Source organism: Nyctibius grandis, chromosome 18, assembly GCF_013368605.1.
Source record: "Nyctibius grandis isolate bNycGra1 chromosome 18, bNycGra1.pri, whole genome shotgun sequence".
Taxonomy (NCBI): domain Eukaryota; kingdom Metazoa; phylum Chordata; class Aves; order Nyctibiiformes; family Nyctibiidae; genus Nyctibius; species Nyctibius grandis.
Genome location: NC_090675.1, coordinates 3,439,737 through 3,454,512, shown reverse-complemented (window position 1 = coordinate 3,454,512; position 14,776 = coordinate 3,439,737). Strand labels below are relative to the sequence as shown.

The 14,776-nt window shown below is 47.1% G+C and overlaps 1 protein-coding gene across 3 annotated transcripts in view; it reads left to right on the top strand.

The window, feature by feature from the left end:
- Positions 1 to 2,534: 2,534 nt before the first annotated feature.
- The window catches only part of CUX1 (cut like homeobox 1), a 276,370-nt gene continuing 264,128 nt past the window's right edge, over positions 2,535 to 14,776 (top strand). For all 3 annotated transcript variants that reach the window (XM_068415819.1, XM_068415820.1, XM_068415818.1), the window contains exon 1: positions 2,535 to 2,665. In XM_068415819.1, coding sequence (XP_068271920.1) covers positions 2,603 to 2,665 — 63 coding nt within the window. In that variant the 5' untranslated portion in view covers positions 2,535 to 2,602. The remainder of the gene's footprint in view (positions 2,666 to 14,776) is intronic.

Below are 14,776 nucleotides of genomic sequence, written 5' to 3'. Positions count from 1 at the left end.
CATAAAATATTATTTATATCAGGATACATTTGTTACCCCATATGACAATCATTCATATTTCTTGACAGATATAAACCTCTGCTTAACACATTAGTATCATAAATATTACCAGATATAACACTGTAATGTAATACCTACCAAATGTATTTTAAAATATTACTCAATTTAAAACTTTGGATTTTAACCAGATGTGTTTCCAGAAAATGATTCAGGTCAGATGCTTTTTTCTTTTTCCTTTTTCTGTGCGTGCGCGTTCAAAGTGGAGCATTACTGTGTGATTTATTGTACTATGACTGTATGCCCCGAACCTAAAACAGCGCCATGATACTTCATCCTTGAGGCTTACACACCTGCAGTCCAAACTAACAAGAGAAAACATCTACATGGCACAGCAGGAGTCTTTGAAATGTCTCTTTGCAGTTGCCTGGACACAGAACAGACTGGTAGAACAGGGAGGCAGCGGAGAGAGGGTGAAGACAGAACTCCAGCCTCTTTCATCTAGAAAGGGGGGACCATGGAGAGATTAGAGGAAAGGATTTTGATTAGATCACTGGAATGTGAAATGATGCTTCCCAGGATTAAAATCCTATTTTAGAGCTACCAAACCGGTTACGTTGTTAGTCAGAATTTGGAGGCTCGCGCAGCTCCATCCCCGCAGACGGCTGTCGCTCAGCAGCACCCGACACCCTCTCGCTGGAGCAGGGGGGAGCCCGGCCGGGCACCCCACGCCTCCCCACCACCATCCCAGCTGCGGGCACGCTGCCACCGTCCCAGCAAAGAGCTGCCGTCCCTCGAAGCGTGGCACTTCTGGAGGAAAAGGGGTTTCCTTCTCAAAAGGCATCGCTGGGTCCAGCCCCACGACAGCCGCGTGTGCCACGGCACGGGGGCTCTTGGATTTCAATCTCATTGAGCGCCCAATCTAGTTCACCAGGTGGAGGCCGGACATTTTCATAACCGAATGCCATTAGTTTTATTCCCAGTACAGCCAACTAACAATTTGAAGGTCTATAGTTGTCGGGCTGATCATTACTTGGAACCCATTAACATAAAACCCGCCATCGCAATTAGTATCTTTGTAAGCAGCAGCCTCAGCAAAAAGTGGAAATGGAGGCTGAAATAATGGTGCTTCTCCAAACGAGGACGGCAGCAGATTGGGAAATAATCTGTAGCAATTGCTCTGCCGCTGTCTCTGCCGTAACTTCTCAAAAGATAGACAGAGCCATTTTCAAGAAGTCAACCCGCTGACTTGAGTGAGCACTAAATTCACTTGATGATCAAATACAATTTGAGAAAAAATCTACCATCACTCACTTACCCAGAGGAAGATGTATTTTCCTTTTACAGATGAAGTGCAAAACAGTGAAAGTACCTGTACTTGGAAAAATACCATGCAGCTTATTGATTTCAAAGGGGACAGGTACAGAGCGTGGTTTTGCCCATTTCCCAGTAAGGAAATAAGGAATGCTTTCTTGGGGATAATGTATTTGCAGACTGTTTGTGTACACTGGTTTGTTTTGTTAAGTGATGAGCCTGGTAAAATGTTCTGTGCTTTTCAGGAAGGGAACAAGGAAAATGTTCGTATTTATAGCAACATTGTTGTTTAGATCAAAATAAGTTATTTCATCCTTTTAATCTCCGTTTCTATGGATATCCTGCGCGGAGCTATGATCTGATTTTCCAGCCTTCACGCGAGTCGTCCCCTCCGAGGCAGCGGTCAGTGGCACTACCCCTATGAGTAAGTGCCTGTCTACATTTAAATAAATCCCTTTTAAAGACGAATTCGTACCGCCCCGGACACAGTGAATCAGGCTGCCTTGAATGTACTTTTTCATTGTTGTTTCCCCTAAACTCTCTCCACTTATCTAATTTTAGACCGCAGGCTCCCCGAGAGGGCTGACAACCTTCCCTGCCTGCTCGGGAACCATTTGCCGCGCGCGATGCTCTGCCGTTAACCCCCGCGCACCGCACCCGCGGGGGATGCGCGCACGGCAGCGCCGGGGCTCTGCGGGCACGGCGGGGGGCTCCGCGCCGCGGGCAGTGCCCCCCCCCCCCCGCTGCACCCCGCATTGCCCGGCTGAACCCCGCACAGCCCCCCCGCTCCCGCACTGCCCTGTACAGCCCCCCCGCTCCCGCACTGCCCCTTACAGCCCCCCCTGCTCCCGCACTGCCCCGTACAGCCCCCCCCGCTCCCGCACTGCCAGGCTGGGCCGGACCCCGCACTGCCCGCCCCGCCGTGCCCCGCCGCCCCCGCACCGCCCAGCCCCGCCGTGGCGGCGGGTGTCGCCCCCCCGCCTCTCGCCGTGCCCCCCCCCCCTCCCCCGGGACGGCGCTGTGAGCGCGCGGGCGCGGCGGCCCCCCCGCCACGGCCCCCCCCCCCCCCCCCCGCGAGCGCACGGGCTGAGTCCGTGTTCCGGGCGGGCGCGGGCTCCAGGCCGGGATTTGGGCGCTCCCTGCCCGCCTCCCTCCCCCTTGCCCCCCCGCCCCTCCTCCCCCCTCCCGGCTGGCTCCCTCCCTCCCTCCCTCCCTCCCCCTCCCTCCCGGCTCCTGAACTCCAGCCCCTCTCTCTCTATCAGCCGCTCACTCTGTCTCAATATGTCTCAAGATGGCGGCCAATGTGGGATCGATGTTTCAATATTGGAAGCGCTTTGATTTACAGCAGCTGCAGGTCAGGCTCCCCCGCTCGCCGCACCGGCCGGGCCGCGCCGCCGGACCCCCCCCCCTCCTTCCCTTCTCCGCCTTCCCTCGGGCCCGGCCTCCCCCTCCTCCTCCCGCTGCCGGCCCGCGCCGCCTAAAGGGAACCCCCCGCTCCGCCCGGCCGCGGCGCTCCGCTCCCTCCGCCCGCCCCCCCCCGCCATTGATCACCGGCCCCATCGGAAATTGATCCTCTTTGTTCAATTCATCGATCAGCCCAAGATGGCGCCGGAGCCGGCGCTGCCGGGGCCGCCGCCGCTTCGTCCGCTCCGTCCCGGGCTGCTCTCTTCCCCGCTTCCCGTTCCCCCCCGGCGGCCGGGGCCGTGCGGGCCGGCCGGAGCGGCGGGCGGCGGCGGGGCTGCCGGCGGCCGCTCCTCTCCCCCGCCTGCCTGCCTCCCTCCCCCCTCGCTTGCCCCTTCCCGCCGCCGCTTCCCCGCCGCCTTTTCTCCCCGGGAGCCGGGGAAAGTTTACCGACTGCTGGGACTTTGTGTGGGGGCGCAGGGAGCCGGCCGGGCTCGGCGTGCAGGCGCGGAGCGGCGGGGGCTGGGGGCGCTGTGGTGCCGGCCAGGCGGGCGCTCCCCCGCCGCTGCCCGGCCGCCGCCGCCGCCTCGCCTCGCCGCGGGGTGCCGGCCCCCCCGCCCCTCCGCCGCCGGTGGGCAGGGGGGGCTCCGGCCCGCCGCGCTCCCGCCGCCCTGCGAGCGCCGCTGGCACCGCGCCGGGGAGGAGGGGGAGCCGCCGCCGGCGGGGGGGCGAGGGATGGAGCCGCGGCGGGGCTCCCGCGGGGCGGCCCGGGGTGGGAAGGGGGCGAGCGCCCGGCCTTGCCCGGCCCGGGGAGGGGGGTGTGTGCGGGTGTGCGGGGGGGTGTGCGGGAGGGCAGCGGCAGCGCCGTCCGGGGTGGCTCCCGCCGGCCGCGGGGGGCCGGTAAGGGGCCGGCGGGGCGCGGGGGGGTCCCGCCCGGCGGGGCACGGCCGGCGGCGGGGCATCTCCCCGCGGCGGCGGCGGGAGGGCACGCTTACATAATTCACGGGCTCTCCCGCCTCTCCTGCTGTCCAGGAGCTGACAGATGAGCGCAATATTGATGCTTTACTGTGCTGGCTCGTAACAGCCTCGGAAGTCTTGTTTCTTCCGAGGGAAAGTCCTCGCAAACCAGCTCTCCTTCACCCCTTGGGTGCGTGCCCTGAGGAAATTGCAGATCCACTATTTAATGTAATTGCTGGGGTATAGATAAGGCCAGGGCGGGTTGGGGGGGGGCGAAGGAAGGTTGTCAAACGGTGAATTGGTGCTGCTCCCGCCGCTGAACAGGATTGCAACATGCCTGTTTCTCCCAGTTGATTGGCGCAGGAAAGCGCTGCCCTGCCTCGTCAAACCCTCCGCTGCCTCCCGTTTAAATAAATTGGCTCGAAAGCCGCCGGCTGCCCACCCTGGCCCCCTGCGAGGCGGTGCCCGGCCGGAGCCCTGCCGCAGGCAGAAGCATGGTGCGTTGATGCTGGGCAGAGCCGCAGCCCCGCCGGAGGTGAGGGGGTGCTGGCGGGGGGGGCCGCGGAGCGGGGCCCGGCGGGACGCGGGGCCCGCCGCCCTCCCTTCCCTTCCCCGCGGCGGGGTGAGCTGCGGGAGCGGTGCTAAAAACAACACCCCAGCAACCCCCAGAACGGGAAGTGCTACGTAGGATCTGTAGTCGGAGGCTGGTCCCTTCCGACTTTCAGGTGCATTAGGAGGTGGGGTAAAGTAGCGTTTTGTTTTAGGCTTTTCTTTCTTTCCTCCCCCTTTTCGTGTTTTATTGTTTCTTTTAAAGGCTTTGGATTAAGGTAGACTTGGCTGAACTTTGCTAACTTGAAAGAGTTCTTAATAGTGACCCAGAATACCTACAGGAATAGAGAAAATGAGATCCAGATGTAGAATTGTATAAAATAAAATGGATTAAATTAAGATGTAGTTAAACAAGGTCTGACATCTTTAATTGTGGACTTTTGCTTTTGCCTCTGTGTATGTGTGGTTGTGCTTGCTTAGCGTAGGAAAATAAATGCTCCTAAAGTTGCTGCCGTGGCTTTACATTTAACAGTGAAGAAGTCTAAATATTTTATACAAAAATAAAGCCTTCAGAAATGCTTATTGATTAAAACATATTACATTAAAGTATCTATCATGTAAATTAAATTCTAAAATGTAATGAATGCAGCCAAATGGCATTTTGATAGATTGTTCTGTTCTGTTTTTGGTAAAAAATAGCTCACTTTTATCATAATTTAATTTCTGTGCATACTGTAAAACCTGTTGTGGAGTATCACTGTACAAACCTTAATCTCGTTTTTGCAGACTAAATGTGACAGTCTGACTTGAACAGCTTGTACGTTCTCCTTTGAAGCATTCTGGTAGTGCTGGCTTAAAGTTGTTTGAACAATATTCCTGACCTGCTTTTGAGGACTTGTGATTATTTATACATGTTGTGGGTTGAGGCTGCTCACCTTTTGGCAGGTTCACCGGGCAATCTGTGTGCAGTGCAAGGTTTATTAACTTTGCACACAGCCTGTCTGCGGAGAGTCCTGGAGTGACCAGGGAGCTAGAGAGTACCTTCATCCATATGCAGAATAGTTAATTTGTTTCAAATTAGCTTTTTTTTTTTTTTTTTTTAATCCACCCATCTGCATGAAGAGGTAGTGTAATATTTACTCCCACTTGCGGGTGAAGCAATGCGCTATAAAAGCTGTCGTCGCTGAGTATGAAGTTCAGTCTTACAGAACTGTCCGTGCCTCCCTCCCTCCCCAGTCACTCATTTTACTAACGTATTTCGAGTGTGGAATTATAGAAAATAAAAATGCTTTCATCTGTACTTCTGTTACCCTATTCCAGGACAAAAACCTGAAGGATTTATGCTTAACGCAGTTCCACCTGTGCCCTGTAAGATCCAGCTCTTGTAGCTCTGGGTCAGATGGCTTTGAACCTATCGTTTTTCTGCATGAGAAAGTTGTAAGGAGCTGAGACTGTGTAGTCCCGGATCGCTGGCAGCGGAGCGACATGCACCCTGCCTGCTCGTAACTTCCTCTTCTGCGTTCTGGTGGAAGACGATGTTTAACTGTTGCTGAGCTTCGACCTGCCTTGTAATATTAAGCAGCAGGTTTCTCAAGATTCTATCAATATTAATTAAAAACAGAGCCAGGAACACTTTAAGGTCTGACTCTTTTAATCATTTATTTCCTTTCACTAAACAACCTCTTGTTTATAGGAAGAGAGATTTCAGGAGTTGGAGGCAGGATTAAATAATTCAGAACTTGGATAAAGGAACAAAAAGGTCTGTTCATAAATGCAATATGAGATGCAAAAATGGCAGTTTCCTACAGGTATCAAACGTGGCTCTTCACTTGAGACTGTGCCTGAAGGGCGTGTGGCTGAACACTTAACCCTTTTCTCTAGTAAAGGTTAGTTATATTGCCTAAAGAAACAGTGCAATTAGCATGGCATTTCTGCCCCAGTTTGCCATGCAGTTGAAGATGGACCCATGTTTGATGACTGGCAGGGGAATTGCAGTGCATAGAGAAAACAGATCCTTGCAAGCGGTGAATATTGTAGCAATAAATGCAGATTAAATCACTGGAGAAATGCTGTTGCCCTCGAGTTAAAACTGCATCTCCTGTTTGGGAGCAGTTGTGTGATCTGAACCAGGCTGACATACAGCAGCGTGAAGGTTACCTGCTGTCGCGTGGTCCCGTTTCGAGTTTGTAGTTTTTGATGTCACCTTCATCATGAAGGTGGAGGACAGGAACTCTGCTGGAGGACGGGAAAACGAGCGTCGTGTTGCCGTGGGGACAGCATGCAGTCCTCTTTAAGATTTTGCTTAATATTTCTGAATATGTGTGTGTATGTATCTATATCAGAGGAGAGAGTTGGTGCTGCTGTATCTTTCTGACCCTCAGTGTTGCATTAGTAAGTCTAGCTTGGCTCTTAGATCTAAGTTGAATCTGCAGAATGAATGAAATATGCTAATACCATCTGAAAACTGAACAAACTATCTGTTGAAGTATTTTGACAATAAACATAAGTCTCAAAAATGTCATCATAGCTTTTTAGGACAGGCAGACATACTGGTAAAAAGTACAGTTTCTTGCTACTTCCGAGCAGAACAGCATAACTTGTTACTGTCAAGCTAGGGGATGAAGATCTAAAGGCAAATCTTGCTCGTGCATTTCTGTTTCTTAAAATCTCATCCTGGTATTGCATCATATATGCTTAAAGTAAGGATGGAGTATTAGTTCTATGCATGCTGTGACTAATTGTTTAAGGTAAACCACTGATCTTATAACATTATGAAATTTGTAACAAAATCTGAAAGAACTCAGTAGTAATGAGTAGCTTTTAAATACTGAAGGGCTTCTATTATTGAATTAGAAACAGGTGGAGTTCTTGGCATCCTTTAGTGGGATCTGATTGTACCAGAGCACAAGCTGATTTGCTTTAAGTGAAGGAGTTCACATGCTTCATCAGAAGTGGAATTAGCGATCACATCTGAGTGTTTAATTTTGTTTATCTGTGCAGGTCCCTGTAGAACTTGTAGTTTCTGTCTTAAAAGTAGACAGTGCTTTACTATTTATAATGGTAGTTAAATGTGTATCAAGAAAAGAGTCTCTAGCTACTGTAAATATGTTTCTGCTCTTCCCCACCTGATCAGAGATGTGTAGTGAAAGCAGCTTGGTAGCTCTTCAGGAAGATGCAATACAGGGAACCGAGAGGGATGTAAAAGCCAGGGCACCGCTGCCAGTATACCGTGGTAGCTATCCTTGCTCCGCTGCAGCAGGAGAGCTTGCGCTTTCTGTGGTGGGCAGGGTGGTGTCCCTGGACACGTAACATGCATGACATTCTAGAAGAAAGGCCCTTGGTGTACTTCAGGCTCGAGAACTTGGCTTTCATAGGATTCCTGGAATCCTATTTCTTGAGTCCTGTTCCTTGGAAAGAAATTTCTGAAAGCTTTTCTCACCCTCTTTCCTGTTCCTCAAATGAAATAATGCCCATCTGAAACGTGGCAGAATTAGTGCGTGTTTCGATTGCTCTGGTCTTACGCCAAGCTTGTGGTTAATTGGATAATGTATTGTGAAATGCAGGAGTGAGGATTTGGAATATGGTAATGGTTGGGATTTTTTTGAAGTAAGATTGCACTACTTGGCTGTGTATAGCAATACCAAATAAGTAATGGGTGAAACATTGCTATAGAAGAAATTACATGCTGTCTCAAATTCCAGTGAACAATTATTCTTTATTTGCAAGCTGATTTGTAATGCAAAAAGTGGATGTAGAAAAATGCATAATCCAAAGTTTCAGTTTGATCACACTGAGGCTGAAAATAAAGGCAGTTTATTTATTGGAGAGAGAACAGATACATATATGGATGCTTAGTATTTTTTAAGACACCAAGCAGGCAGTGCTCGTTGACTTGTGGTCCTTTTTATGCAAGCAGGGTAGTAAGTTCCAACCTTGTATATTCAGATTTCTCTTGCATGTGTTCTTTACATTTTATTCTTTGCTTATCTTTGTGCTTGGTTGTTTCCCATATACTTTATGGGCAAGGTGTTGAAAAGACAACGTTTTCTGGGTTGAGAATACAGCGAGAATGTTCCAGCATTGCATGAAGGAGTAGGGAGGAAGATGTGAAGCTGCGAGGGAGAAAGCTGAAATGGGGTAGTTAGGCAGAAGACAAGGAGTCTGAGGTGAAGAGATTTGTGTGAGAGTCCTCACACATGGGATTGTAGGTGAGGTGTTGAATTTACCAGGGAAGATGAGAGGAACTTAGACCTCACAAGCAGAATAGTTCATGTCCTTAAATTACTAAGGATAAGATAAATCTTACACACTTTGTGACATACATGTTCTCAGCTTGCTTTTGTTGTCTCTGTTTTGACAAGGCAAATAAGTTACTGATTTCTGCTTTTATTGTTAGTTATAATGAATAAAATACAGTATATTACATTGCTAGGGTTGCAGTGGGAAATCCAGAGAGATAACTGAATGTTAACAGCGGTAAGTTGTTATAAAAGATTAAACAGAAAGTGTGCAGATGTTTGGTGCAGGTTGTTGGATGTAACAGTGGTCTTCCCTGTTGTCAGACAGTACTTGCATTTCTGGGAAAGCAGTAGGGAGGAGAGAATTTGTACGAGATCCACGGCGGTTCCCTGATCGTGTTCGTGTTTTGACTCTAGCAGGGTACAGCAGTTCTTACTATGCTGTTACTTGGTCACTTCAGTGACTTAGCAGAGTTAAGTATTTAGCGTGAATAAACGTAATTCTCTGTACGAAGGTGCTAAAGCCGGGAGACGGCCCGATGGCTCCCTGTTAGAGCGGGTGCAGGTCTGAAGTTGGAGCCGTCCAGACTAATGTTGTCTCACAGCTTTTTGCCTCGCTGGCAGTTCGCTCGCTTCCTTGCTTGCAGTAATTTAATGCCTTTGTCGACAGTTGGGGTAATAAGGAAGTTTCTGTGAGGGCTGGAGTTGTGCTGTTGTTTCATGGGGTGGAGGGAGAGGAGGCACTTGTCTGCCTCCTGCTCGGGTTCGTGGACCCACAGTGGTCTGCTCTGGGAAGACAGAGGTAAAGGTGATCCTTTCTTTGAAAAGCTCAAAACCAGATGCACAAAAATACTTAAGCTGCTGTATTTAGATGCTTTAAATTTCCCCATATCTTTATGTTTCTGGCTGTGAGCTTTTTAAGGCATGTAAGGATGTAGGCTATGGCTGTCTCTGAGGCTTTTTCAGAGGAGTTCATACGTCAGAGCTGAGCAGATCTTGTTGTTCCTATCTTCTTTGTGTGGAAATATACCTTAGTGAATAAGCAAGCTTGGATGTAACAGCATCTGTAAGTGCCAGTGCCAGGCTTCTGTGAAGGATATGAAAATTTAGGCCAAATTATTGGTAAATGACTGGGCTAATTTTGCAGTGGAGGTAGACCCATCATGTCATTGAATCCAGTGGTCTCCTGTTTGGCTAATGGTCAGGTGAGCCCTGGCCTGCGCTGCACAGGAGCATGTGCAGGTGAGACCAAAGTGTGGTCTAATTCCTGCTAACATTTTGTAATATCCCTTGAGCTATGGAGATCGGACCGTCCTGTGCTGCTGCATTACCATGTCACTGTGGGATTGCTCTTACGGGTTTGGGGTGTGTGTATGTACAGGGAGCCTGAATCACTTCTGATGCTTACATTGTAGAGGTCTTTCCTTGCTGAGAAGCGTTGGCTTGAGTCTCATGTGACGAGCTGAGCACAGTAGTGCTGCAGGGAAGTAAAAATAAGTGGAGTGAGGGAAATGACGCTGTTTAAAGGACTGGATGGGATAGAGGGAAGTGGTGAAGAAAGGAAAGAGTTAAGGAGCGGGCTTAAGCCTAGGACTTGGAAATGAAACTCTTATTGCAGTGCAATTGGGAGAAGAGGAGAGCTTATTTTAGAATTTATATAAATATTCGTCAGTGCAGCTGGGGAGTATGGAGGGTCTCCCTGCAAATGCCTGGCTGTAGTGTTGCAATCAAATCCAGCTCACCTGCACTCACTGATCCTATAAAAGGATAGCCTGGGGTTTACCACGAAGCTGTTCTTGTGGAAACATCTTGGGAAGATTTGTACAGGAGATACCAGGGTGATGGTATGACTTCGGAGTACACTGGCACATTTTTAATGTTGCCCTGTGACAAATATGTTCCTGTTAGACTTAAATAGCTTTTTAACCACTTGGATGGTATTTTAAGGTATTATGAATGTAAAAGTATTCTCATTGTTCTTACTTAAAAAAACGGGGGGCGGGGAAAGGCAATTTAATAGCTTTTGACTTCTTTTTTTTTCTTTTAAATGAAGACTCGGACTAGATATATCTTAGATGCAAAAAGGTTGTGTGTTTTGCATGGAAATGCCCTGGCTTATTCCTATAGAAACTAACCCGCAAAGCTAAAAGTTAGTGCTGCAGATGGTGAAATGCATAGAAGTTTGATGGGTTAAGTCTTACTCCTTCTGCTCTGTCTGGTACCTCTGCTAGGTATTTGAGGTTGCATGGTGTTGCTGATCCATTATTTTAAGGAAAACAAAATATTTCTCTAACCAGAATGGGAAGCTTCAGCAGGCATGCATCAGCCCATCAAAAAATCTATACACTGTGAATACTTTGGGCAGTAATGCTTAGGGGGACTGGTACTAATGTACAAAGCCTTTAATTAGTTTGGATTCAGTTTGGGCAATAGTTACTAGGTAGTGATGACTGCGAAATAAGTTGGGAGTTCCAGTCTTGCTGTTAGCAGTTGATGCATGGCTGTTCTGGGCTCTGCTGTGGGTCTGCTCCAGTAAGTTAGCACTTACTGTTCCTTTTTGCTACTACTGAATTCTGTGTTGTGGATAAATAAGACTTAGTTGTTGTTACGTTTTCTGCACCTTTGTTAGCTTTCTTTTTTAAATGGATTAAACAGAGGATATACTACTGTTGATTTGTAGGTACTTTTCAGGCTTGTTGGTGGAAGCAATGTCTACAGAAACAATGTGAAAAAAGAACAGAGTAGTTGGGTGTCCTCAAAGAATATTGTCAAGAATTGGTACCAAATCACTGGGAGAAAATGTTTCCTGCAAATGGCTATAAAGTTATAATGCAGAGTTATTCATACATACACACACTCTTACTTTAAAACATACCTCCATGTTCTTTGGTGTACTGTTTGAAGGCAAGATATGCAATTTATCAAGTTCCCCTTCAGATTTCTCTGTACATTAAAGGCTGCTTAAAATTTACATTATAGGCACCCAGTGATATGAATGTTGAATTTAGTATTCAACAGTTTGTGGTTGCATCGTTTAAAACTGCAGTCCTGAGCTAGCTGCAGCCGTAGGGTTGAAACAGCTCCCTGTTTCAGAGAGCCAGGCCGGCCTCTGCCAGCTCAGGTGAAGGGGGATCGTCGGTCACTCGCAGGGCTTTACCCAAGTCACGCTGCCAGGGGTGTAGGGACTGTAAATGGCAGTGTGAGAGCCCCCCGAATGGCGAAAGAGAGGGATGTGTTCAGAGCAGTTTTCATGTAAGTTGTTAGACTTGTATCTGAAGGCTGAAATTGCTTATTCACCAAAGACACGTGATGGGGTAGCCTGAAACTTTTCCTTACAGCAACTTCTTTTATCCAAATTGTTCAGGTTTTGTAGTCTAAGTATCGACAGCCTGCTAAGACTGTCAGCGGGGTTAGAGGTTATGATTTAGATGTCTGCTTGTGCCATCAGAAGTATTGATCGCCTGCTCATTTCGCGTGCCTTTGCTTCCCGACCAGCTGCAGGCCGTAGAGGTGCTGCAGGCCGGTGCTGAGCTCCTGCGAGCAGGTCTCCGTGTGCTCAGCTCAGTGAACTTTGCAAAGGTGAATAAGCTTTGTCCCTATTTAGCACAACACAAAGGCCCTGACCCAGTAAGCGCTGTCACACGTGCTTAATTTTTAACACATGCATAGTCGTAGTCTTCTGAGTGAGCTTGGGTGGGAAGGAGCTGCCTTTTCTAACCCGGCCCATGGCTGAGTTGTGAATAGAGATGAACTCTCTGTACTAGTCCAGTGGCTTCTCAGTCTCTTCCTTTATCTCATGTTTCTAATCAACTTGATTCTTTTTCTTGTTGTTTCATTGATGGGAAATACAAATGTTGCCAGAATAGCTCAATAAAATTTATACTTGTGTTTTGTCTGTAATTATTTGTCATTTTGTTTTTATTGGGTACTTACACCTTTTATTGCATGTGCATGTGAAAGTAAATTTGTATCGTCTTATCACTTAAAGATGTTTGCTTCATTTTCAAGGATAAATAAAAAGTGCCCTTTATGGTCTGAAATACGATAATGTTAATTTTATCAGCAAACTACATATCTGTTTTTCTGTTGAAACTTTTGTGTGTGCGTGTTAATACTGATAGCACTCAACTTTGGTTTGGTATGTCTGGTATGAGCATAGTTGCTTTTCTAATATTAATTGTGGAGATGGGATAGTATTAAACATTTAAAAACAAGGAGCCATTAGTCTTGCAATTGATTTTCTGTGGAGAGACCTCTGTGCAGAGTTGCTTATACAACTGTAACCTTAGTTTCTTTTATGTGAGTGCAAGAAATGTTTTATATATTTAAAAAATAAAAAATAAAAAAGTTGTGAATACACCGGTTACTCCTCCCTTCCCTTCTTCCAGCTCTGTCCTGTCTCTTTCAGGAGCTCTAGTTTTCTTTTGCTTATAGGTTTCTGCATGTTTTCTTTGGCATGGAGTCTCACTATCGAAATTCTTCGGATGTTGGAAAAGGGCAGCTTGCTAATATTGTGTCTTCAGCTCATCTCTCCACTGCTGTTCACAACACCCTGCCCATTTTCTCAAGGAAACATACTCATAATGTCTGCTTGAACTCAGAATATCTTTTTAATTCCTTTCAAAAGTGAGTCGATACTTGCTGCTTTGTAAAGGTAAACTCAGGGGGCTGCTGTGCTCTTACTTTGCAGGACGCACGAAGCATTAGGTGCGTGGTGAAGCAGATGGTAAGGAGGGAAGAATCGGTCTATGAGAATTTATTTTATGAAATTTCCTAAGGAGAAAAGTTTTTCTAGTGTGAGTCTTGATCCTGTGAGACTGTGGGTACCGTCTGTGTTACTGACGGTCCTTAACCCCTGCAGGACTGGGAGTTATTTCCCTGTTATGGATCAGGATTTGAATCAAATTAAATTGTCTTACAAAGCCATGCTCTCAGTTTTATGTATAAAACATTGTTTGCTGTTTCCATGCTCGTGAGGAGGAGCTAGTTTCAGGCTTTTTATGTAGGTGCAGGCAGAGCTTTGGTCAGTCCCATGGTTGGAAAGTTGTATTGTAAAGCTGCTTTCTTCTGTGCAACTTCTGATACTCATTTCTGTCTGAGTCCTTTGCTGTGCTCCATGCCATCAACTCGTGAAACTAGAACTGTGTGTTTTATTTTTTTCTTGGGGTGGTATATTAAATACAGCATGAATGATTAAAACAGCACACACACTATGCTGTGATCAGCTTGTTTTAGATAATAAATTAAAATCTGTTAGCATCTGAGATGTCCTGGCATATCCTGAGAACAGTTAGTTCTTTCATGTGCCAAGCTAAGTAAAACTTGATTAATGTCACTATCTGGGATTTTCTGTCCTGTAAATAGGACTTGAAGTCCAAAATTGGAGCTGTGAAAACCTACTTTAACTAGGATTAGAAGAAGAACTTAGGAGTTCACATTGTTTTCAGGATCTTAGAAAGCGGTCACTGTGCCCCAGAGCTGTCGTACGTGCCATCTTTTTGAAAATTAACTTCGCTGCAAGGGCTGAAAAGTTAGTTTGGGACTGCAGCATGCTCTGCTTGGTCGTTCAGTGCTGTAAAAGGTGCTTTCTGTGCTTGGCTGCTGCCTGCTATGCCAAAGGTTGTTACGGCTCCAGTCTCATGGGTTTGCAGCTTCAGATACCCTTTAGGATCCTTGCTGGTGAAAGGCGATGGTGGGCATGCATTCTGTGTTAGGGGCTTTCTTCTGGAGCGTGTAAGCAAATGTGGAAGCTCCTGATACCAGGAAATGTTGGATATATGTAGTATTTTTCATTTTCTAAGTGAACTTTGGTTTTATATGGATAGATTAAATGGAAGCTGGTAAGCTAGCAGGCGTACCTGGTTTGAAATAAATGCCCCCACTTCTGTTATTTTTGGGCATTCATTGCTCTTGTTCGCTTCTAGATATGTCATGGCAAAATGCAGTTATATATCATAGTGTTTTTATGCCCTATTTATTTGCTATAATCATTTTACGAACAAATTGTGAAGTTAATTTTGGTGGTAGGAAATTTTCATTCTATAGCTAATTGTTTTTATTTTTTTTGAAGTTGACGGTTGGCAGCAGCCTCTTTGTACAGTTTCTTGATTGTCAGCTCTTCATTATAAATTTACTTTCTAAATGCTGACTTAGGGCCTGCCACTTTGTTTGTTTAACTGTCAGTTACACTAGTTTGGAGACCTAATAAAAGCCTCTCAGAACTTCCTATTGAATTAGGCCATCCTTTACCGCCCCAGTGACTGAAGTAAACCAACTGTAATAGTATCTTTCAGTATTTATCCCATTTTTGCTGGAACCCT